Raw genomic sequence first — 26,129 nt, 5'->3', positions numbered from 1 at the left:
TCCCTCCTATCATCACCTAATACTAGTGAGGCCTGCCTGGAAAACCCTATTTCTGAATTGTACTCGTCCCACCTCTCCTGGCAGTCCCTGTTCCTTTCCCTTCATTCTTTTCCTTAGTATTTTTTACTATGTTTATGTTGTCTCTCCCAAGTAGAGCATTGGCTCCACAAAGCCGAGGAATTTTTTTTCCCATGGCTGTACTCTTCATATTATAATAGTGCTGGCATATGCAAAAAAGTATTTCTTTAAATTAATTAATGTGACAGAAAAAAATGGAAAAATGAGACTGGCATTCTGGTTAAGGAAGACCGAATGAGCAAAGGCATGCAAGGAGGAAGAGGAGTAACTGTGATAGGTTGGGGGAGGTAGAAGAGGTGGGCCTAACCATAACAGATAGCTGGCTTCTTCTTTGAGGACAGTTAAAAATACAGTTAGGTCAATAAGGTGGTGCCTGAGACATAGGCCAGAAGACATTAGCAGCCAGGCAAAGGAGTTTGGATTCGATGTCAACATAAACAGTAGAGTTATTTATTTCATGTTTCTAAGAAGAGTGATCTAATAAATGGTGTTTTAGGAATATCAGTTGGGAATTGCTCTGAAAGGTAGGTTGGAAGGGAGAAACACTGATGCAAGAAAACCAACAAGGTTATTGCAGTAATCCAAACCGGAGACCTTGGGAGAGGGCGGTGGTGGAAGGGAAGGGAATGATGAGGACAGGTCAGATCTGTGGGGAAGCCAACAGCAGAAAAAAATCAAAGGACTTGGTAACTGTACTAAGTGAAGAATAAAAGAAAGTAGAGATCAAGATAACACGAAGGTTTCAAGACTGGGACAAGTGAGGATGTTAGAACAGGAGCCAGCTGGACAATTCTAGGGGCTGCATGGGTTGCTAAAGTAAAAGCCTTCTGTGTTTCCTTTGTTCCTTCAACTCTTTCTCATTCCCCAAGGAAACAGTGCTGAAACCAAATGGCTTTCACTCTTGTCTTTAAAATCAGCAAGAGCATGGGGCACCTGGGTGGCTCAGTTGGTTAAGCGTCCGACTTCGGCTCAGGTCATGATCTCACGGTCCATGAGTTTGAGCCCTGTGTCGGGCTCTGTGCTGACAGCTCGGAGCCTGGAGCCTGCTTCAGATTTTGTGTCTCCCTCTCTCTCTGCCCCTCCCTAGCTCACGCTCTCTCTTTCTCTCTCAAAAATAAATGAAGATTTAAAAAAATAATAATAAAAATAAAATCAGCAAGAGCAGAAGGTTGACTCTAGTGGTCATATTGTGTGGACTTAATGCTGTATCCGTTGATAATGTTTGTCTGGTTTGGTGGGCCAGAAATGAGAAATCATTGCTATATAAAATTAAGATGTTTTATGTAATTCTTGCCAGTAAAATTTTAAAAAATTATTTTTGTTCAAATTTTCCTTCTTTATCTTCAGCAGTGATTTTTAAATTCTTATTTCCTGGTTATTATGTTGTAACAAATAATCATAAACTGTTTCCTAATCTCCACATAGTCTATTTTATTTAAATAAATGCACATTCTTCTTTCCATATAGAAGTAATACCTCAAACTTACAATTTCAGGACACCCCAAAACAAATGACAATATAGATTTCACCTTTTACGTTTTGTTCTGTTTCAGATTTGGTGTGAAGAAGAAGCCAATTTACATTAATGTTATAAGGGATCCTATTGAGAGGCTAGTTTCTTACTATTATTTTCTGAGATTCGGAGATGATTATAGACCAGGGTTAAGAAGACGAAAACAAGGAGACAAAAAGGTAATAGTTAAGTTTTAAGATGTTTATGAAGGTAATTGTTTATCAACTGCAATGAATAATTGCGTTTAAAATTTATTATTCATTATGAAGGTACTACTAGCTTATTGTGGAAATTTTGAAAAGAACCCAAAAGTATAAAGAAGCAAAAGTAAAATATAGTTGATATTTTGGAGTACACATAATTTTTTGTCACTTAAAAAATATTTTACCTTAGTTCTAGAGCTGAATATTGCTTTTACAATAGTCCTAACTAACCGTTTTCTATGAGACCATTATAATTATTCATTCGTATGATGGTTTTGAGTAAGTACTTTGGTTCTCTTAGTCTTAATGATAGCAGTTTATATTGATTTGTGCTCATTGGCTTAGGAACACTGTTTCGCCAAAGCAGCTGTTTTCTTCAGGCAAGATGCGAATAATAATCTTACTTATTAATAAGCACATTCAGATTTGGGTTGTCTTCTATTTAAGTGCTCCTCCAGAGTAGCACCAGAGTTATTTTTCTGAGAAACCAAACTGATTTGTCAGTTTTCTGGTGGAACACCTTTACTGGGACCCCATTGCTCACAAGTCTGCCCAAGGCACAGGAGACACCATCTGATGAAACCCAAGACCGACTTCTCCTGCCTCATTTTCCCTCAGGCACCCGGTGCTTCAGCCACATGAAATGTCACCGTCTTCCAAACTTATTATTCCTTCATAATTTTGGCACACGTGTTGTCCCCATATTTAGAATGTCTCTCCTTCACTCTGGAAAACTGTCCACTTTTAAGGTTCAGCTCAAATGTTAACTGTTTGACAAAGTCTTTTCTGGTGCCCCTTAAGCAGTTAGCCGTGTCCTTTTTAAGGCTCCCAGGGCACTCCATTCAGACCCTTTTTTAAAGCATTTATTTGTGATATTTGAGTTATTTGTTTACATGTATGTCTTCTCTAAAAGCTTGTAAACTCCCTGAAGCAGGGGCTGTATTTCATTCCTCCCTGTTTCCCTAGTGTTTAGCACAGTGCCCAGTTCATCTGTTAAGTGCCTGGCAAATGAGTTGAATGAGTGAATTCTACACCTTTTAATGTATTCTTTTACGTAAAGAATTGCATAATCATGATGCTAGGTACTGGATATAATAATTAACATCCAACAATTACTTTTTCTCTTAAGTTAGATGGGCTTTCTGTATCATGTGAGCGGGTGATTTTCTTTTATTTACTTTCTTTATAAAATCTAATAATAAAACTTTTGTGACCTAGTACTTTACAGTTTATTGATAGTTATTTCTAAATTCACTTTAATGCTTCTTCCTCCTTTCCTTCCTTTAGTGTTTTAAAAGTTTAGCCTTCTCATTTACACTCTTTTTACTCAGTAAATGTTAGTATTCATCTCCCTCCTTTGACCAAAGGAATATTAATGTCAGTAAGGAAAAGATTTACAGTCACAGAGGTTCCTACATGCACTGTCACTGTCAGCCCTGGATACCATGCTTTAGTGGTTGCTGCCCTATGTAGTTTGGGGAATTAGGTAATAATAACACTTAACAACAATAATAGTTCACATCTATTGAGTGCTTATTGTGCATCAGGTACTGTTTTAACTTACATATATGTATTTTTTCAGGTAGCCTGTACAGCATTTCTGTAGGGTGGGTACTGTTATTGTCTCCACTTTACAGATGGGGAAGTTGAGGCACAGAAAGGTTAAGTACCGTGCCCAGTGTTAATGCTACCAGTAAATGGTAGAGCTGGAATTTAAACCCAAGTACTCTAATTCCAGAGCTCACAGTCTTAAGCCCCCTGTACCCTTTATAAAGGAGGGAGGGAATGCCAGATGCTACCCAACATTTGTATGTAAGAGTTGTTCCAAAGTGGCATTTTCAATGCCCACAGAAAACTTCAGGCATTTTCCTTTCATATTTGAAAGTTTCAAGTAGATACGCCCTCTCAAGCCTAGAGACTTAACCATTCTTCCCCCTGATATTATAGGGCTTGGTTTGTTTTTGTTTTTGTCTTTTTATGTCATCATAAAATACATATTAATACATATCTGTATTTAGATGTAATATTAGTAACATCAACACAATGCTATGACCTTAATTCTCATGAGTACAGGGCCGTATACAAATGCTTTATTACAACAATTACTTCATCTTATGATAGGCAAAATGGACTTTTTGGTCTTGAAACGTATTGAAATATACATTTTTAATAATTTGGCTTCTTTCTCATGATACAAGTGTTGGCAACATTCTCGCACCTAAACCTGTATGATGTTGTTTTATTACAAATATCTCCATATCAAACTGGCAAGAGCTTTCATTAATTAATAAACTCGTATCCATAGAGTTGATAAGACTGCATGGCATATAACATTTTTTAAATGGCAGGGCACTTGAAGATAAGGGGGATTAAAAGGTGGCTGTGATGACGCAGGAAGTACCTGGCAAAGGTTGGAAATACCTTGCATTGGCTTCACTTCCATTAAACTGTATATTGTTGACACCTCAAGTGATGCTTGGAAGCATATCAGATAATATGCAACTATTATGTTTTAAACTGCAGTACTCCATAATCTACATTGCTCCCTCCTTACACTGCCAAACAGTCATTTCAAACACATTTCAGGCATATGCGTGCCTATGACAGCTTTCAGTTGATCTTGTAAGGAACAAAAGATTTTTTGGGAAATTTCAAATACTCTGTTCTTTGTATTTTGTAGCTGGAGTTTTGCTTAGTATAATCTCTGGCCAGCATCTGGAAAGTAGGGATATTAAATAACCTAAAGATAAGCAATAAAAACCTATATGGAGAAATCAGTGATTCTCAAACTTCATAGTGTCAGAACTCCTTTTGCTCTTAAAAATTATTAACGATCTGGAAAAAGCTTTTGTTTGTGTGGGTTACAGCTGTTGATATTTAGCAGTATCAATAAATGTATCGATTTGCTGGGAAATTTAGAAAATATTAATTTAAAGGTAACAGTTGGAAGCCCATCATATGGTATCATAAATAATATATTTTAGTGCAAATAACCATTTTCAAAAAAATACAGAGTTGTATTTTACATTTTTGCAAGTTTTTTTACAATATCTGGCTTAATATGGACAGTTGGATTTTCATATTTGCTACTGAACCAGTCTGTTGAATATGTTCCTTTGGTTGAAGCATATAAAGAAAATCCAGATTTGCACAGATATGTAATTGGAAAAGGGGGGATTTTAATAGCCTTTTTAGAAGATTGTAGATGTTCTTCTTAATATTACACTAAAACCTGGCAAGTAGTAGTTTCTTAAAGTCTTTGAAGTGTGGAATCCGAAAACACAGCAGTGAATTTTTTATGCTCTGCTACATTAAAATCCATTGATACATTTTATACTTTGAATGGATTTTTTAACAGAGCATAATTTTGTAACATCATGCTTTGGTCATTGGAAACATATTCACACACACTGAGTTATGTGGACCTTCCAAATGTTGACGCATTTGATTATATAGTACCAGAATATAAGACTGTTCATTAATATCACCACTGATCACATCAGAGAAGTCTTTAAGTATTGGGAAACTGTCAAACTTACGGTGGCAGATCAAGTTTTCTGAAATTTTATTTTTTTGTTTGAAAGCTTAACTTTTGTCACTGCCACAGAATTCTCAGCCTCAACACTGTTGTTTTGGGCCAGACAACTGCTTGTTGTGAGGGGCTGCCTATACATGTAGGATATTTACCAGCAGCTCTGATCATTGACTAGCAGCATCCCGTCCCCCCCTTGCCTCCCCCGCCACCCACTGTGAAAACCAAAAATGTCTCCAGACATTGCCAGATGTCACCATTTGAAAACACTGGGCTACTAACACTGTCAGTTGTTTTCTGCCGAGTGACAGGTACACTGTTGATTTGGAGAAAATATCTACCAAATATCCAAGTTTGAATAACCATGGTTTGTCTCTCAGTCCTTCTTTCAATGTAGGCCTTCCTGTGGCTTCTGAATAATATTAACTGCACCTATAATTCTCATCACTCACATTTTCTAAATATGTAAAATTTATTTTATAAATTTTTCAGCTTTGAACTCCCCTATAGGTTGTTAAACATTTTTTATTAACTATTGTTTTATTAGCAGAACATCAAGGTGGGGTTATTCTTAGAGTAGTTAACTTGCTCTAAATAACAGTCTGAGAAGGAGAGTCAGTTTATGTTGTTAAGTACTCAGTGGTCCCAGGGATTACAATTCCTACCCCAATTTGTATTCTTTTTATTTCTTACTCTAAATTAACTAGACTTAATTGACAGCTGCTGTATAATAGTGAATTTAGGATATTCTACCTAAAAATATGTGTTAACTTATAAAAGATAGTAATGAGTTTAGAAGAAATCCGTACTACCTGATTCCTGCCATTAACTTACAAAATATCGCCTCCGAAGTTCTTAGCAATTCACAACCCCCTGACCATGGTTTGTATATAGAGCATGAATTTTACTATTCTGTCTCATAAAGGCATGTGAGAAATTACTGTTTGCATAGAAAGTATTTTATTATATAGAAAAAGCATCACAGGAAAGCAATATAATTCTTTACAGCTCAGTAAAAGGTACACAACCCAGAGTCAGCCTTGACTTGTCTTCTTCCCAGGTTTCTGATTGAACCATAGGTGTTTCCTTTCACCAAAAGAGAGAAAACAGGAGTTGAAGAAAGAGATGATGAGTTCAAACTGGACATTATCTTTAGTCATGTAGAAGTAAGTGGAGTTAGCCACTAGAAATTGTATTTGTATCTCAAGAAATAGGTCTAAACTAAACTATAGATTTGGGAGTTAGCAACATTAGGTGGGAATTGAAACAAGAGATTGAATGAAATTGCACTTGGAAGACATATAGAATGTGAAAAGAGGACCAAATGAAAAAGAAAGAAGAAAATGAGGGGGGAGCAAGTATGTAGTTCCGGGGGCTGCTGGCGTTTAAGGGGTAGACAGAGAAAGAGGAGCACGGCCAGGGGGACTGAGGTCCAGAGAATCAGGTCCTTGAATGCGGTCCTTGAAATAGATGGGAAAATAATTTCCATTGCAAAGAAGTTAGCGCATTGGGGATTTAAAACTGTCCCTTAGATTTGTCAATGGGGAGGTCATTAGGGATGTTTGAGAAAGTAATATAAGTAGAATCCAAAGGGTCAAGGAGTAACCGAGAAATGAAGTTAAGACTGAGAGGAAAGACTACTCTTGAGATAGAAGTTTGGCTTTAGAAGGAAAAAAACACATCAGGAAATGTTTCTTTAAGATGACAGACACTTGGGCATATTATGTATCCAAAGGGAGCAGGGGTGATGGATGATACAGGAGAGTAGAGAAAATTGATGGAGCAGGGTCTTAGAAAGGGGTGAGGATGGTGTGCAAAGATAGGAGAAGGAAACACCTCCTTAAAGATGAGGGCAGCAGGGGGCTAGAGATGCAGATAAGCTTTTGTCTAAGCAGGAAATGGAGGGAGCTTACTCTTAGCTTTGGTTTTCTATGTAAGTTCATTTGCAGAAAAGGGTTTGAATGTAAATATAATTGTCATCACTATCAAGCATCAAATTTTGATTAATTTTTTTAAACTTCAATTTTAAGAGTTAAGTATCTAATCTAAATAGTCTAGAGAATATTTGGACTTTCATGCTTTTAAAAATATCTGTATCTTGTTGCCAAAAAATTGTTCTTTCTAAACAGATATGGCTTTTAAGTGAAAAAGGTGATCATAATTTTTTGTTTCTTTGGTGTACTGAACCAGGTTTTGTGGGAGAGGAACAGAGTCTGGAGTGTTTTTATTTGTTTCTGCCTTTTATCTTAAGGACTTGAAATTTTATAAGAGAAAAAGATTTATGTATAGAAAATCCTATTTCTGAAATAGGACCAAATGTGTGCAAAGCTAATAAAAGCTAGCAGGTAAGCAGGAAAATTTTGATGACCATGCATTTGAATGACGTGTTCTGCTGTGAATACAGAAACCCAAGTACTAATGTCACCGTAGAGGAGTCAGTGAAACAGCTCATCTCAATTAAAATCTTCGGGGACCAGTTTATCAGGGTGATGTGCTAAAGATGGCATTGAGTTCTCTTAATTTGGTTTCTCTTGCTACGAAATGCTTTACTTTATTCATCAAATATTTATGTAGAAATGGGAGAATTTCCGTTATGCTAAGACATGGCACACTCATGTACGTTCACCAGTTTTTTATTACTCATAGTCCGTTGTTTCCTCCACGTCTTCCTTGCTACCGGCCATGTTCAGATCGTCTCTTTTAGTTGATGGGAGCAAAACTCTGCCCCCAAATGATAAGAAGGAACCACACAGGAGGCAAAACCCGATCTATTTTTCCACCTTTATATTGTCTAATAAAATACTTGGTAGGTGAATTAGTTAAACTAGATGCTAATCTTCTAAAAGAAAGAAGTCCAAATAATTTAAATAATATTTTTATACTTAAAACCCTAAAAGTGAGGGGCCCAGGCTCTTAGAGCAACTTAGCTCCACACTGTTATTCAGGGACCTAGGTTCCTTCCTTAGTGTTATTGTGCTGTTCTTTAAGACATTGTCCTTATGTGCTTGGTTGAATTTGGGTCACCACTATATCTGCCTTCTCGCTTGTGGGAAGAAAGGAAGTAGAAGGCAAGCAATTTCCTTTTTTTTTTTTTTAATTTTTTTTTAATGTTTTATTTACTTTTGACAGAGAGAGAGAGAGAGACAGACCATGAGCGGGGGAGGGGCAGAGAGAGAGAGGGAGACACAGACTCTGAAGCAGGCTCCAGGCTCTGAGCTGTCAGCACAGAGCCTGACATGGGGCTCGAACTCCTAGACCGTGAGATCATGACCTGAGCCGAAGTCGGACGCACAACCAACTGAGCCACCCAGGAGCCCCGCAGTTTCCTTTTAATAACCAAATGACCCAGAACCTGTTCACATCACTTCTGCCTCCAATGCACTGACAGGAGCTTAGTCACATGGCTATACCTAACTGTAAGAGAAGGTAAATTTCTATGACTCTGGAAGAATGGATTTTGGGAGACTCCCAGAATGGGCTAGCAGATTTAAAATCACTGGCCAAAAGTAGATTTGAAGAATATCTATACATTTTTTTATTTGAAATACAAAAATACTTCAAGAGTTGAGCACAGGAATTAGGAGTTGGCTAACTATAGAATTTAATACATGCTTATTCATTAATCTGTTTTAATTCCAATAGTGGATAAATTCCCAAAGTTGTCCACAGAGCAACTCTGGAAACTTCTAATACTGTAGCATTTAGGGGCGCCTGGCTGGTCAGTCGGTAGAGCATATGATCCTTGATCACAGGGTTGTAAATTCGAGCCCCACATTGTGTGTAGAGGTCACTTAAAAATTTAAAAATTAAAAAAGGAAGAAAAAATACTGCAGTATTTTAATATCCCAGTTTCTTATATTTAAGCAAAATCTTTTTAATGTTTGAGTCTTACACAAAATGGTGGTAGAGATTGTGCATTCACCCACAATCACCTTAATAATTCATTTATTTTCTGTCTGGGACTTTAATCAGATAGAGGCGTAAAGGAGCAGAGCGCTTCTTCTGAGCTTCAGAGGCACCTCACTATGATCTAGGATCTTTTTTAAATTGGATAGGCATGGAGTCAGAAACCTTCCAATATATCATCACTCAGTTCATTGAGCCAAAGATTTCTTGGAAATTGGAACATGGTAGAGATACATACATCAGTTGTTTTATTTTTATGAGCTACAAGTTGGCATAAATGATAATAAAACTACTTTTTAGAAAGTGACTTAGGCCAGCACATCTAAGTCAGACCATCTAGTAAGATTGAGAAATAACATTATGGCCACTAAAATGGGGTTTATTGAGTCTGAAGAGTAAACTGAGGTGTTTTCACTTTATTTGTGTATATATAATTTGTGTTTGTGTATCTAGCTATAGAGAGATCCTAAGAGAATTTGAGAGAACTCTAAGGACTGTCAAAATGCTTCATGAAAAGATGTTACTGCCCCTATCTTCGTCCTCACTGGAACTGTGCCTTTAGTATTTATGTAAGTTCCCTGCAGTGCATTTACAACTACTGATTATGCAGACAATTTGCTTGGCAGTAGATTGTGTGCGGTAAAGGACACAAATGCATACTGCATGATCCCTCAAAGAACTTCTCTTTGTAGTTGAGGAGAGAGAACATAACACACATAAAAAAAAAAAAAATTACATGAAGCAAGTTCTTCAGGTAAAGATATATATGTAGATACACATACCTGGATCCTAAGAGATGGCTATTACAAGGCAGTATATCATTGATTTATATGAGTCCAAAGAAGGTAAGAGTCACTTTGGGCCAGAATCATTGGAGAGAGTAGCTTCATGTAGACTACAATGGTGGAAGGAAGGCACTTTCAGAGGAAGTAAATGTAGTCAACAAAAGTATATAGATTTAAGGTACGTATCACATGCTTGAGAAACTATAAAACAGGCTAATCTGGTAAAGGTGGAAGTTACACATAGAATTAAGCTAGACTAGCATATTGAGGGCAGAGTATGAAGCATTTCTTAAAGCCAGAATAAAAAATTTGGATTTTTTTGTTGTTGTTGACACACCGGAAACCATTGAAGGTTTCTGAGTAGAGGATGTTAGAAGTGACTCCTTCCACTAATCTGATGCCTGTACAGAACAGGTTGAAGGGAGGAAGGTGGGGGAGCCCATTAGAAAGTGATTGTAACAATGGAATCACAGCATTGTGGGACCCTGATAAAAGCAAGGTTGAAAAAAGAAAAGATAGATTGGAAAGACATGACCTCAATGATGTTAGGGGAGAGAGAAGAAGGAAATGTTAGGAAATGTTCTGAGGTCTTCAGTCTGAATTACACAGGCAGTATAGTTCTGTTGCCTGAAGTATTGAGTATGAGGTAATAGTGGAAATTCAAATGAAAATGCACACGAGGTATTAGAAGATGAGAAGTAATGGATCTGGAGGTACAGATTTGGAAGTCCTTTGCCTAGAAATTATAAATGAAGCCAAGGAAGTAGGAAATGTGAATAAGCTAAGGAAGGGAGTGGGCAAAGAGAAGATAGTTGAGATGAATTTCCATAACTATTAGGAGGACCAAAACATGCCTTCAAAGAGGATAATAATAATACATTCAGAAAGGTACAGAGAACCAGCAAAGCCAGAAAGGGCAGTGTCCAATCCAAAGAAGTAAACAAGAATCTCTTAGGGGCAGAGAGACCAGGAGATTTCAGAAAGGAGAGGGTGGTCAAATGCTGTGAAGGTCAAGGAGAACAAGAACCAACAAGACATTGTACTTGACTATTAGGGAGGAGGGGAGAGAGACAAGCACAGACATACATACATTCTGTTTATCAAATGCCTACAGTGAACCAGTCGCTGTGGTAGATTCTTTTACATCCATGATTTTATTTCTTCCTCAAAGTAAGATCCTGTCCTGCTTTTTTAGATAAGGAACAAACACAAAACTTAGATTTTCTGGGTTCGGGGTTCAAACCCAAGTCATAGATCTTTTTACTGTATCATGGAAGAGGTCATCGGTAAAAGAAATGGGCAGATTGTGGACTGTGTTTGCTGTTGTCTTTTGAATGTTGCCAGAATAAAGAGACCACCCAACACTGGGTGTAAAGATTTTTTTGCCCTGTTCTCAGATTTTTGGTTTAAAGGGCCCTTTGAGTTTATCTAATTGCACAGATTAGAAACTGAGGTTTGGAGTCCTTAAAGACTTACTTGAAATATGGTCAAACCTGCTTCCAGAAACTCAAGAGCCTTGACTCCACTCTTTCACACTTTGTCCTCTCGGAAATAACAGGTGGCATTTGTGGGTGTCTCATCACCACAACCCGAGTTCCCAAGTTTGCTCTCTGGTATCTCAGTGTCATTTCAGGTAGACGGGGCCTACTGTTAAAATGCCTGTGGCAGATAGTAAATGCTTGAGGAAGTGGAGTTGATTAATTTTACGTTCATACCCTGTGAGTCTCTTTCCCTTTTAATTAATTCAGTCAGATACCATGGACAGGAGGGCACGCAAGTCATAAGTGTCTGAGGTCATTTCTGCTTTTTGTACAACGAGCTTTTGTTTGCTTTAATGAGAAAAGGAGAGAAGACTTAAGTGTAGCCCTACTTTATATTCTTCTCAAATGGTTATTTCACATAGAGTATCTTTAGCTTTATTTTTATTTAATTTCCTTTCTAAGGGGGATAGAAATTACAAATACACAAATTCAACATAAACCAGTATTTACACTCAAGGACAAATTATCTGAAGCGGGGGAGAGGGTTCAAGTCATGCAGTTAAAAAAAAAAAAAAGCCCTCTTATATACATTGGCATAAAACAAAGACAGGAGGAAAATCCATGTATTTTCCTCAGTATCTTAAGTATATTTTCATTACCCACCCATCTCTTTAGTTCACTAGCTCATTCCACCTGCTGTTCCTCGTGTATTTAATGACTTACTTACCCTGTTAGGGTAGTTGATAGGTGAGACCTGGGTTTAGGGCTCACGTGTGCTGCTTTGTGTTTATTCCAGACCTTTGATGAATGTGTAGCTGAGGGCGGCTCAGACTGTGCTCCGGAGAAGCTCTGGCTTCAAATCCCATTCTTCTGTGGCCACAGCTCGGAATGCTGGTAGGGAGATAAAGCTTAAATTGATGCTCTTCTTTGTTTTCTCTAGCATCTGTATTTCACAAGTGTGAATGTATTCGTCAAGGGCTAAGTATAGGGAAATTAGTGAAAGACCAGGCTAAAAATAACATGTAATTAAGCAATTTCTAATTTTATAGTTACCTTTAAGTGCATTGAAAAGTTTCTTCATACATCTTATCCTTGCAACGTTTTCTCAGTTGCTGGTTTTTATTTTTTTAAATTTATTTCTTTATTTTGAAAGAGGGAGAGAGACAGAATTCCATGGAGGCCCATTTGTGCTGTTAGCGCAGAGCCCAGTGCAGGGCTCAGGCCCGCGAATTGTGAGATCATGACCCAAGCCAAGATCAAGAGTCGGACACTTCACTGACGGAGCCACCCAGGCGCCCCATCAGATGCTGGTTTTTATTTTTTTGTTTTTGGTGTTACATGTTTTGCTCTATTCCAGCAGAGCTCTTCATTTAGAGTTCAGGGGTTATTTCATAAACCTCGTTTTCTCCTAAGCTTATTGTTTTAGCCACTCACGTTAGATCAAGAAAAGGCTTAGTGGGTAAATCATTCACCAGGTTTTACTATTAACTGACTTTTTACTTTGAGAGAAGCCAACATTATGGTTGTGGTCTAGTTTACCAATAAACGTGAGGTGGAAAATAAAAAGATATTTTATCTTCAATAAAGAGTTTATTTCCTCAGCATGTGCAGAGTTTACAGTTTAAAAAAATGACACATTTTTATACATATTTATATGTTCTAATCAATCATTTTAATAGGAAAACTAGAAAGGAACACAAAGTTAGTATCTTCCTTAAAACTGTGGCGAGAAATGCAAAGAATGCCTTCATTCTTTTCCTCATTGTTTGAGACATGTTACTGGATCACTGTGCACCTTAAGTTCTTACTTAATAGATTATATCAGAGCATAATAACAGCATAACAAGCATAGGAAGAACATCTTCTCAATTTTTAGTCATTTCCTTAGAACAGGGATTGACAGATTACAACCTGGAGACCAAATTTGGCCCATCACCTGTTTTTATAAAGTTTTACTAGAACACAGCCATCTCCGTTTATTTACTTATTGTCTGTTTTTATTCTGCAAAAGCAAAGTTAAATAATTGTGACCAAGAACATATGGCCTGCAAAGACTAAGGTATTTATTACTCTCTGGCACTTTACAGAAAAAGTTTGCCGACCTTAGAGCAATAAAGGGTATTGCTCTTTTGGACACTATTGAGAAGATTTTAATTGAACTTCTTTAGTTTGTTCCATAGATTCATAGAAGTGGGAGGGACCTTTGAAATCAAGTACCCCTCTCCCCACGAGGAACATTAATAAAAGAGCATTAAGGCTTTGGATGGACATGTGTTTGTTTCCTCCATAATACATAGGGTCAGGGGCATCAAAAGTTCTTAGCAGATTTCACAGCCAGGTTTTTAATTCCTTTTCTTTGGTTTTAGGAATGTGGGAAGCAGGTGGGCCATGGATCAAGCCAAGTATAACCTAATTAATGAATACTTTCTGGTGGGAGTTACTGAAGAGCTTGAAGATTTTATCATGTTACTGGAGGCAGCTTTGCCCCGGTTCTTCAGGGGTGCTACAGAACTCTACCGTACAGGTATACAAAGGATGGGTTTCTTTTGTAAGCTGTCCTTAACTTTGTTTGCAACTTGAAAAATATGTGTGATTTCAGTTTCTTGAGTAAAGCACAAGAAATAAGTCCAGAAAAGCAAGTATATTGCCTATTTCTTCTTACCATTTTCAATACAAAACAGTGCCTGGCACACACACACACACACACACACACACACACACACAAAATATTTTTTGAATAAACATGCATTAGATGATAATTAAAAGGCATTGTAGGAATAGTGGAAAAACATGATCTGCAGAACCAGCCTTAGTTAGAAATGTGTAATATTAACTAATTGCAGATACCAAACATTGTGACCATATTGCACCTTAGATCTACGGGCCGAACGCTGTTTAAAGTAGGGGTGGGATGGTGAGACTGAGTCACGTTCATGACGATCATCAGCATGTGCTGTGTCTGTCATGGCTAAGTGTGCTTCAGCAGCCTTGACAGTGTGACATATCCAAAAGTGACAGTGCTCTGGTCCAGTCTGATTCTGATTTTTTTCCCCTGTTCTTTGCGAAGATGCAGTCTAGCAACTCTTCCTAGAGTATGCATGGGCCCTAGCTTCTAACACATAGAGAATGCAGGTTATGGTAAAACTAGCATTTAGTTTGAATATTTGAATATCTAACTAGTATTTAGTTAGATATTTTGTCATTTTTTAAAAATAAACTAGTCAGAACACCAAGCATTTGAGACTACAGCATGTAAGGTGACAGCCTACTCTTTACTGATGGTGATCCTTATTTTTATTATTTGACAGCTAATTAAGTCTGTAAACAGGTTGAGGATTTATATTATGAAGGAGTAAATCACAGTTCTAGTAGGTTCAGGGCACCATTTTTGTCTGAATGATATTAATGCAAAACGGTTGTTACCCGCCCTTCAATGTGCCACATTGACTTCATCTTTTCACATAAAGAAGCATCCATCGTTTGTTCTCACAAGTATTTACCTCTTCTCTTTCTCATTTGTAAGTAGGAAAGAAATCTCATCTTAGGAAAACCACGGAGAAGAAGCTCCCCACTAAACAAACCATTGCAAAACTGCAGCAGTCTGACATATGGAAAATGGAGAATGAGTTCTATGAGTTTGCTCTGGAGCAGTTCCAGTTCATCAGAGCCCACGCCGTACGAGAAAAAGACGGAGACCTCTACATCCTCGCACAAAACTTTTTCTATGAAAAGATTTACCCTAAATCGAACTGAGTACAGGTGTGACTGTTCGATTCTTGAACTAAAACTTTGACCCTGTCTTCACCTTAGTTCTCAGCTCTACAGCTCGGTTGCTGATAGGTGTATGAGACAATTTGTATTGAGCCAAGTTAGGAAACAAGACAGAAACACCGAGGAAGTAGATACTGGCTGGTAAGTTTCAGTGGCCTGAGAAGTTTAAGTTTCAGCCTTTTTTTCTTTCTTTCTTTCTTTCTTTCTTTTTTTTTTTTTTACCCCCCTGGTTAAATTTTCATGGGAGTTATAATCTCCTGCCTGGAAAAAGCCTACACATCACCTAAAAATCAACACATAGCAGGTCTAGTCAGAGGCTAAATACAATTTCACAAAAAAGTTCTGATACTCCCTTTTTGATAAAGCATTTTTTTTTCAACTAACCATGAATGAAGATGAGTCCATTTGCTACTTCCACCTTCACCTGGAGGTTCGAGATACACACCTGTACCGAATAGCGTTATTAACTGTTGGGCAGTGTGTGCTTTGTTTTCGTGAATCCTGTCTCATGAAATTTACTGGAATGTTTGATCCTGTTTGCTGAGAATGTCTCTGCTGTAGTTGGAATTGCCCATATTTATGTAGGCCGTTTTAATATTCTTTAAAAAAAAAAAAAAGATCTTTAGTGTTAAAAACCAATTTTAAAATAATCAAAGCAGTATTTCTCATTCCTGTCTCCCCAGTACCTAAGACTGGGGAGACACTTCAAAGAATGCTGACGTTTTAGTTTAAGACTTCCACACATTAATATCAAAAAAGTAAGTTTAGTATTTGTTCCCCCATGGGTTATTTGTAAAGCAGTAAACTGACATTGGTGATTCCATATTATAACTCCATTAGTGAGCTGTGGTATGGGTAGGATTTTCCTACTTCTGTACTTTTAATTGTAGACTATTTTTACTAAGGTGCTTTATAATGTGTTTTAAAGCATTGCATTTACAAAAAAAAGAAAGGAAAATGCTGTAAATATTGCATATTTTATGTATTTGGACCAAAAGGTTAGACGTAATTAGATAAAAGTGGTTTTGCACCCGTTTTATTAAGTCAAGTAAAATCATCAGACCTACTGTTCTTGTAGTTCTCATTTAACTTTACTGTTAAGACATCACTGAAATGAACTTCAGTAACCTTTCAATTTTGATACACAGTACATTGTTCATAATTGGGGCAGTAGCTATAGTGGAAGGAGTACTGGACAAGGAGTCAGAAAATTTGATTTCTGGTCCTGGCTCTGCCGCTTATCAGCTGTGTGATCTCGGGCAAGTCACTTAACCTCTCTTTGCCTCAATTTCCTCATCTTGAAATGAGGATACTAATACCTGCTGTACCTACCTCGCAGGGGTGTTGTGAGGATTACATGAGATGGCATGTGAAAGCACTTTGAAAACTGTAATGCGCTATATAAACATAAGGTATTATGGAAACATCTTTAACATATGGTTTCCTACCATTCATTTTTTTAACAAAGAAAGGGAAAAGTCCACTTATTAGCTGGTTGGGGAAAAAAGTGAATCTTGATAGAAATTTGTGTTTGATAAATATCTTCTCTGTTTTATCTTCTCTGTTTCAACAACTATGGAAATACGAAACACCTGTGAACTAACTCTTAAAGATTCATGAACAGCTGCTTGAGTTCAGGAGGTTCCCTGTTTGAAAAAGACTTTCTTAGCTGACTCAGGGCAGGGTACAATTTGCTCTTCAACTTTGGAGAGACTTGTCTGGTTTTATTTTCCATTACCATTCAGAAATGGTAGCTCTTTTTTACCTCTGGTTGTTCAGGTATATTTTGCAGAGTTTCATTACCCTGTGCATTCTTTGCCATCTTCCCCTTCTTGGAGTAACTGAGATAAGATTTTTAGACACGTTTTCTAAAAGAATAATCTTTACTATGTTAGTTTAAATAAACACTATTCCTGAACAAGTCCTCACAAACTAGGCAAACATTTTAGGCAGACTACTCTAAAGGTTATTAACCGTACGGGAGGTGAGGAGGGAACACTACTTAATGAAAAAACATAGACAGATTTAAAGAAAAGCTAAAGGAAGTTGGTGGAAAGAATCAGTTTAGCGCCCTTCCCTCCCACCTCCAATAATAGGAGGATATTAAGAGAACATTGGCAGGCATACTTTTCTTACTTGGCTTTCTTTCTTTCTTGTGTATTTATTAACTTTTACAGATATTTGTTGAAAATCTATACAAATTATTCCCTTGCCCAAAAGCAAAGCACCACTTTAAGGTGATGTGTTTGACACTTATTCTGCTAAGGAACCCCCAGTATGCAGGTTACTCTTGGAGTACGTGCTAAAATCTTCTTGAGGTGCATTAACTCTTAGGAAACTAGAGTAGTATGGAGTGCCCTACATCATGGGTTCAGTCAACTTTTCCTTTGAAGACACAGAGAGTATATGTTTTAGGCTTTGCAGTCTGTACAGTCCCTGTCAAAACTACTCAACGCTTGCCATGTTAACACAAAAGCAATGATAGATAGCACATAAATGAGTGAGCATGGCTGTGTTCCAATAAAACTTGATTACAAAAGCAAGTGACATGCCAGATAGGGACCATTGGTTGTAGTTTACCAAGCCCTGTAATAGATCATTATTTATGGAAAAACCATTTTTAAATCTGTATTCTAGTGACCTAAAAGTTTATATACTTCCAAAAGCTCCTAACTTCTATCCAAAGAATATCTTTCTCATTTGGGCGGTCTCTCCCACAGATTTCATAAACTTTCATGAGTTAGATTGCTTCCAGGTGAGCATGTTTTCTTTCCCAGTTTAACAGTTTGGAATAGAGGCATTTATTCTGTCATCTTGTAGGATGGGTTAGGGAGTATCCTTCCTGGAGACTGAGAAAGGGTTAGATTTAATTCCGTCTGGTCCAATACAGCCCTAGGAGTCTGACAACCGCAGAGTCCTCGTAATACCTAACTTTATAATAATAATAAAAATAAAAAGAACCACTGAGACAATAATGTATTTTTTAAAAGTGGCAAATGTGGTTTCCTTTTTTCAGCCTTTGCGCTTTTTCAGTATTTTGACCATAGGGAATTTTTTTTTTAATAATACAAAAGCAAATTAACCACTCTGTATTGTAAAAAAACGATGTTATGTGTGTGTGTGTGTGTGTGTGTGTGTACATCTATGTTTATTTCCTAAAAGAGGAAAAAGTACTTTTTTTGTTCAACTTGTATCAACTCCTGTTTTCTAATTGCTGTGAAATGGCAACTGTTGATAAATTATTGTGACTTTTAAAATATAATGGGGAGGATATATTTTGGTTTTACGGAGCTTTAATCTGTAAAGTATCACTTAAATATATCTGATAGCAACACTTAAAATATTGCATGGGGATTACTTTTCTATCATCCATACCCATCTGTGCAACTTTGAACATACTGGGTGCTTCTGAATTCTTGGTGATTGGGTTTCAATTATTGAAAATCAGAGAACTTAAACTTACTGACTTTTAAACTTTAAATTTTATTTTGTAGTCTTAAAATTCAGTTAATGCCTATAATTTGAAATCTGGTGTTGCTCTTTCTCAATATATGTCCTACTGGAAATTCCTGAAATTGTTAGTGCCATCAGTGGTTTACAAACAGTATTTTGATATTACAGATGATTTGCTCATTGTATTTGCATAGTTAGAAAGAAAATAGTTTGTAGACGATGATTCTCTTTTTCTAATAAAATGAAATAAAAGTTCTTAAACGCACTAGAGGATTTAACTAAAGGCTGGTTCCCAAGTGCATAGCTGGTATTTTAATTTATATTCAGATTCTATGCAGAGAACATCTGTGTAAGCCATCTAGGTTTTCCCATTGATCATTTCCAACCACACCTATGGTCCTAGAAGCCTTTATTATGAGAAGTAGGGTATGGTACTGTAACCTCTTATGAAGTTTGCCTGTTAGAGGCCCAGGTGCTTCTACTTTATGGTTTGAAAATCCGCCTCTTCATAAATTAGTGCTATTCACTGTGAGAGGAAGCAGGGCGATCGCTGTGAGAGTTTTGCATCCATTTACCCTCTGCAGAATTGCTGTACCAAGCCCACCGAACTGCTGCTCAGGCAGCCTTTTGAGGGAGAAGCATCCCTGTTTCAAATGCACTGCCAATTCAGCTCCTCTGGAGTAGAGCTTACTTTCTGGTTTCCTGCAGTGGGAATTTTAGAGCTTGTAATGGGCGATCAGTTAGTCAGATTTATCCTATAATTTAGGTTCATGCAGCTTTGTGACCTTTGCAGTACTATTTATAGAAGGACCCTGATGATGATTATCTCTTTAAAACACATTACTGGTGAGCCTATGATTCAGACCTACCGGTGCTGTCGATCTGATTTTTTAGACAGCTTCCCTAGCTTTCTGTTGAGAGTCAGGAGCGTGAGCATCTCTAAAGCAGCATTGAATGTAATTTTGAGGAACATGGGTTGTATATTTTGACTCTTATTTTATGAATGCCACAGACAGCTAAAGAGTGCCTTTTCCCCCTCACAATCCATGCCGGAAGATGCTCACTCCTTCCTCTGTCTCGGCTTTCTCTCCCTTCTCCCTCCTCCCCCATTCACTTGATTCATTTATGCAATACTGTTTCCAACTTGAAGCCATTTTGTCACATCTGTTGGAGAGATAATCATTCCTTTTCCTTAACATTCTGCCAGCTTTCTGTTGTTGAAAAGTGTTTCAGTTGATTACCTAATGCAAAAGCTATAAAATAAACACTCAGTGGGAAGGGGAAAAATGGTTTGGTGTCCTGTTTTAATATTTTCTTCCGTAGCCTTGACACTGATGGACATTTTCCAAGCGGACTCAGTGTTGAATGCCTCAATTATCATTGCCACCAGAAACGTATGCATCATCACTGGTCTGTAATGATTTTTCTGGCTTATTTGTGACATACAGACCGACACTTTTTTTTTTTTTTTTTTTTTTGCTTTGTATTTATCTCCTCATTAGTATTGAAATGTTCAGATAGAAAATTTACAACATGTACTTAGGATATACACTTAATTAGAAGAATAAAGGAAATAAGAAAAGGACTATCAACTTAGAATAAAAAAAATTTTTTTGAGGAGGGGGAGCTAATCTGATTAACATTTATTTCACAGTGTAGACATGCCCATAGTGTTTTTTGAGAACACACATTTCTAATGATTACGTGTCTTTTGTCCTTAAAGGAGAAACTCTCAATTACATAGATTGCCAGTTCCCAGCCACTGGCTCGTTGTTCTCAGCAAGCCATTGGTTCTTTTTACATTGTATGGTATCCTGTTGAATAACATACCAGTTCAGTGATAAACACGGAGTTTGGTCTGCACCCACAGAGCATTGATTTGACAGTCAGAAGGGCCTGCCTTTGGCAGTGTGACATTAGTAGATGGAGAGAACAGTGTTGTGAGGATTGGATATCATGGATACAAAGTGCTGCCCCGAGGCAGACTACTAACTAACAGCTTTTACGTGCTCTGTGAGAATGTGGGGAGGAAGCCGGCCGGCCCTTCTGACCCTGCAGAGGGTTGTGTCACCTTATCGAAGATCTGTTTAGAAATACTGTGAATGGCACTGAATTTTACTTTTTACTGACGAGTTATTATTGCAATGCCTCTTTACGAGCCTATAACAGACATTCATGGTTCCCATACCTGCTCTTGTCTCCATCTACAGACTTCCTATGAGAGAAGCGGGGGATGGGGGTGCCACTCACTGTGCTAAGGGAGACCGGACTTGCCTTCAGCAGTGGCTGTGTCCGCACATCATATGGGAACAATGTGGACTGCCAAGAAGTACTTGTATAAAGCTCAGGATATCTAGACTGAAACGATTCTCCCTCTTTCAACAGGAAAGAAAAAAACTACACTCTGTGAGAAAAGAGAACACTTGCCTTAGTTATAAATCAGCTGATCATGTCAGAATCCCAGGGTTTTAGGACATCTGAAAAACAAATTTAGTATGCAATGATTGTTGCCTCAGCCTTCACATTTTCACTGTACTCTCATCATCACTACCTATTTTTTTTTTTAATAGAATAAGCTAGTGAGCTTTATTATTCTTTTAAAGTAATCTCTGCACCCACTGTGGGGCTGGAACTCAAGACGAGGTCAGGAGTCACACGCTCTACCGACCGAGCCAGGCACAGTCTGTTTTTTTAAAGCAGCATTTAAGCTTTTGGAATTTTCTCCCAGCAGTAACAAGTACAGAAATGCACATTCCAGATCACTGTCTGTCTGTAGGCATCTCCCTACCCATTGCCTTACCTGTCTTCATTAGCCCCAGTCTCACCTTTGTCACCGCAGAGCACACGTGTCTCCCCCCCCATCCCCCGCAACCAAACAAAAAATAACCGCACCACCAACGAAATTCTCTTCAAAATGCAAGTTTGCCCCTTTTTATTCCAGGAATGCGCAAACAAGGGAAGATTTTACAAAGGCTATTCTCTTTATGGTTTGCTAGCTTCTAGATGCATGAGATGGAACATAAAGTTTAAAAAATATTCCAAGGGCCTATTTAAGGTATAATGCACTTGAAGATAATGTAGTTACCGCTTAAGACCTATGAGGGGAAACAACAGGAAAAATGTCGAGTTTGTGGTTGCTGTTGTTGCCTTTTATCTCTGTTATTTTACGAGAGAGAATAAAGTCCCTGGAATAGGTTACTTTTTTTTCGATTTGAAAACGAGAACTGTGGAATTCATGAGAAGATAACCCTCGAAGGTTTGACTGGTTCGTTACTCCTTTCTCCCCACTTTTGGGCCCCATGTTTACTCAAAACCAGATGACCAACCTGGTGAGATTACCATGCCCTGTTTTGAAAAACTTGATATCCTTGCTTTTCACCTTGAAAACAGGTCTCAGACTGTATCTGATCTCTGCTATACCCGTAAGATTCAGGGCCTCCCTCCTTTTCCCCACAGCCTTTCACCACAGACACATTGTTTCTGCACACGCTCCTAGCTGGGCCACTGAAAGTCACTTTTGAAAGATGCAGTTACGAAAGATAGGTCTGTGATTGGCCCTGAAAAAGGCAGTTTTATGGTAGTTATGGTATGGGCTCTGCCTGCCTGGTCTTGAACAAATCAGCCTAAAGCTGAGTTTCCTCCTCTGTAAAATGACACTAATATCAACGATCAGTTTGAGGATTGAGATAATTAATATGTGTGTAAACTTACTTAGCACTTACTTAGTTCCTGTTACCAGTGAGCTCTAAAGTGCTAACATTATCTTCTATGGCAAAGATTCGGATATCCCGTGTTGAGGTGTATATGCACTCAGTCATTAACATGTGCCAGGCACGAGGAATGTGAAAGATGAACAGAGTCCTGGCCTCTGTTTGTTAGGAAGAAAGGAGGTAAAGAAATAAAGAGCACTGAGCAAAAATCTATTTTTTGCCTTCCTGGTAAATCACCTATTTTGTCACTGTTAAGGATTCATAACACCCATCCCAGACCTTTTAATTTAATACACTGAACAGCTCATCTCTTAGTTTTAACCTTGAAATCGCAGAGGTACCAACCTAGCCCGAGTAATCAAGCTCTAGACGCCTAGGACCCATTAGTTGGCTCTAAAATGTAAACCTCCATAGTCATCTATATGATAGGCTTAATTTCATGACAAGTGAACCTGACAACTAATTGGGTTCATAGATTAAAATGATAAGGTTTTACTGTGAGAGGCATTGCTAACATTCAGGTGTAATATTTAATTCTATTATATTTCAATTCAAAAGTCAGTAAAACTAAGAAATACGAATAAGGCAATACACCTAGCCCCGACCTTATAATTGGGTTGTGTTCTCAGAATTTATTAAAAACAGTTCTTTGAAACCCATGTGAAACCAATATACACATGGGCACAGCCCACAAAAGTTGGTTTAATCTAAACACGCAAGGATTTGTCCCTTTATTAGGGCAGAGGGAGCTAAGGGCTATGCCCTTCCTGTTTTTCTGCTGTTTCCCCCAAGGAGATGTTTTAGTCTTGACTCCTAAAGCTAAACAGTTTCTGTTTCCACCTGTGGATGATGGGGTTGTAAGCAGAGGATAGTCACGTTTGCGTTCTTAAAAGATACTTGCAGCAGTGTAGAGAATGGGCTCTCAGGCTGAAACCTGGGAACACGAAAACCTCTGAGGTTTCTGCAGTTGTCACGGGAAGCGATTACAAGGTTGGGGAGAAGCAGTTGTGTCTCAGGGCCAAAACCCCCAATATTTGGCGACAGATGGGAAGTGATCAGTAAATGGAGAGTGGGAGGCAATATTTGGGTTTGCAAAACACGGCAACAGTACAAATGTTCACCATCTCTTGCCTTTGCCCCAGTTATGCAATGATGGTTATTTTCCAAGTGCAAGTTTATAAAACAGGCTAGTGTTTGCCCAAAGAACCTAGGATCACTAAGACAGGATTCACTGTCTCACTATCAGATATTTGACTCCCGTGCCTGTTTTTGCACATTCAGATTTTGTGACCTGGGTGAGGGTTTGGCAAAGAACCTCCCAAACACTTTGCTACCGCTCTGTGGCATCTAGTGAAACCTATCAGTCAACTTTAGCCTCTGCCTTATCTGATTTTCCTAAATCCAAAGCCTCAAAATTAAAGCCATGCCTGGAAATGGCTCACATCATTAGCACTGCAAATTTAAAGGGAAATAGAGAAAGCATAGTTGTTGGATCAATGTTCATTTTAGAACTTCAGCCAAACATTGGGCAACGAGATGACTAGAGCTGTCGGCCTATCAGTGATGCTGAGAAAGGAATGCAGTGGGCTCCAGCAGGTGCAGTAACTATCCCGTGTTCAGGTTTTACTGCTAAACACTCCCTGCCCTCCCAGCAAACAGGCAACATACAGCAAGTATTTTGACCTGTGAGAGTGTTGGGAAATTCCTCCTGCTGGGCCTCCACTGGAAGCCGCAATCCTCTGTGAGGGTGGAACTCAGGCAGATCCAAGAGGGATTATCCCGGGACTCTGGCATCACAGTTTGCTTCTTTCTTTCTCCACCTCCCTCTCTTCTTTCTTTCCAATTTAAATCATTCAATCTCTTAGTAGAAACTTGACATCAAAGAAACTCTGACATTTGAACACCTAATCTGATGTTTTGTTTTTTTAAAGATCGTGCCCTCTTAAAGTAGCAACTTAAAACTTTAGCCTGCATCTCATTGAGTGTTAAAATCTGGCAAAGGGTAGACTTCTGGTCCCCAAGTGATCTGGCTTCTGAACTTTGGTTTTCTCTCACAAATGTGAACCTTTTTGACCTAAACTGGCATAGTTCACATAGCATCCCTAGAGATTTAAAGTGTTTGTGGCAATAACATTTAATTTGCATCCCTTTTACTCATTCGGGGGCCCCCTTAACACAGCCACGTTGAGAGGTAGGTAACAATGTTGAGAGTTTTCGGAGTCTCATGTGTTAGACACTGATGTTTTTAAGCTGCTCTCAAAACTGATTGGCTAAAGTTACCCCTTCTCTGAGCAACAGCTTACCAATAATGCCATTTTGATGAAGTGGGCAGAGCCTTTCTGAAAATGGCTGACTGGAAATAAGTGACATTTTATTCAACCAAGAGTAACCACAGACTTTTTTTCTGCCCCCCTCTGAAAGGTAATTTAAATTCTCTGGTGGACCTGTAATTAGGTCTCTTGGCACAGCATTGTTATCTGATCAGACTGTCATGCCCGTAAACAGTAAAAATGAGGATGTTGGTTCATTCATGTGGTTTTTTGTTTTGTTTTGTTTTGTTTTGTTTTGTTTTTAAAGAAGGCTATGGGCTTTAGGCCCTCTTCTTGCTTTCTCACTCATGCTCTGTTTCTCTCTGTCTTTGTCTCATATGGGGGCTTTTCAAATAAAACCTTAGACAAGAACAATGTTTAAAAAGTGGGCCAGTTACATTTTGCTTCTCCAGTTCTGCCATGCTAATGGCTCCCTTCTTGATCATTTAAAACACTGGTCCAAATCCAGATGGAATTAGATGCCCCTTCCTGCAGTCAGACAGTCTGTAATGTTTGATACGGATCTTCTGAGTGGACAAGATGAGATTAGATTGGTCTCTCTGGGAGCCAACACTATTCATTTTGTAAGAAAGTTATCCTGGAGGCCTGAGTACTGCCAAGAGCAAAGTGGAAACAGAGCCCAGTCTTTCCCTCTTATCAAGATCCATAGTTGGTTCCACATTAAGCAGTGAAGTGCTCGATGGTAAAAGGATTTGAATAATGAGTTGGATCAGAAGCCAGGAAGGAGGTCCCTGCCACCCACGATCGAAATATGAATTTCATGTGTTGTAACTTTATTACCATTTTTTGTTTGTTTAAATATATGACAGAGACCAAAATCTCTGGCGTGGAGTCAGTGGCTATTTTTAGTTGCTGGTTTTTTTTTCATTTAATTAATATTTAATGAGCCCCACTACGTGCCAGGCGCTGCACACAGACCTCCCTATGCACTATAAAGATTAACCCTTAGAATAATCCTCATGTTTAGTGCTTTACCATGGAGGAATGTTATAGTTTACAAGGCTCTTTCACATTTATTTTCTCCCAATATTCTCACCTAAAGGGTGGCTGTCATTAGCCTCATTGGCAATTGAGGAAACCGACACAGCTAGTAAGAGGGAGATGGACTGAGTAACCAGCCCCCAGGCTGCCTGGGCCAGCAAACTGAGCTTCCTCTCGCTGTGTTCCTGTTTCTGTGTGAATAAATGCTCTGCTACAGATTAACTGTTGCAGTGGTTCTTAAAGTGTAGTGCTGTCTCTGGATCAATAGCATCAGCGTCAGCTGGGAACTTGTTGAAAGGCAATTTGCTCGGGCCCCAGACCTTCTGAGTAGAGCCAGCAATCTCTGTGTTAACAAGCCCTCCGCGAGGTTCTGACACAGACAAGTT

At 38.4% G+C, this 26,129-nt stretch overlaps 1 protein-coding gene across 3 annotated transcripts in view; it reads left to right on the top strand.

The window, feature by feature from the left end:
- Positions 1-20,011, top strand: part of HS2ST1 (heparan sulfate 2-O-sulfotransferase 1) — a 174,654-nt gene extending 154,643 nt beyond the window's left edge. For 2 of the 3 annotated variants that reach the window (XM_060624661.3, XM_060624663.3), the window contains 4 exons: positions 1,632-1,770; positions 12,295-12,392; positions 13,865-14,022; positions 15,022-20,011. In XM_060624661.3, the coding sequence (XP_060480644.1) occupies positions 1,632-1,770; positions 12,295-12,392; positions 13,865-14,022; positions 15,022-15,251 (625 nt within the window). In that variant the 3' untranslated portion in view covers positions 15,252-20,011. The remainder of the gene's footprint in view (positions 1-1,631; positions 1,771-12,294; positions 12,393-13,864; positions 14,023-15,021) is intronic. The other variant, XM_060624662.3, reaches the window with a different exon arrangement.
- The last annotated feature ends 6,118 nt before the right edge of the window (positions 20,012-26,129 follow it).

The sequence above is a fragment of the Panthera onca genome, chromosome C1 (assembly GCF_046562875.1).
Source record: "Panthera onca isolate mPanOnc1 chromosome C1, mPanOnc1 haplotype 2, whole genome shotgun sequence".
Lineage (NCBI taxonomy): Eukaryota > Metazoa > Chordata > Mammalia > Carnivora > Felidae > Panthera > Panthera onca.
This window is presented reverse-complemented; position numbering and strand designations above follow the sequence as displayed.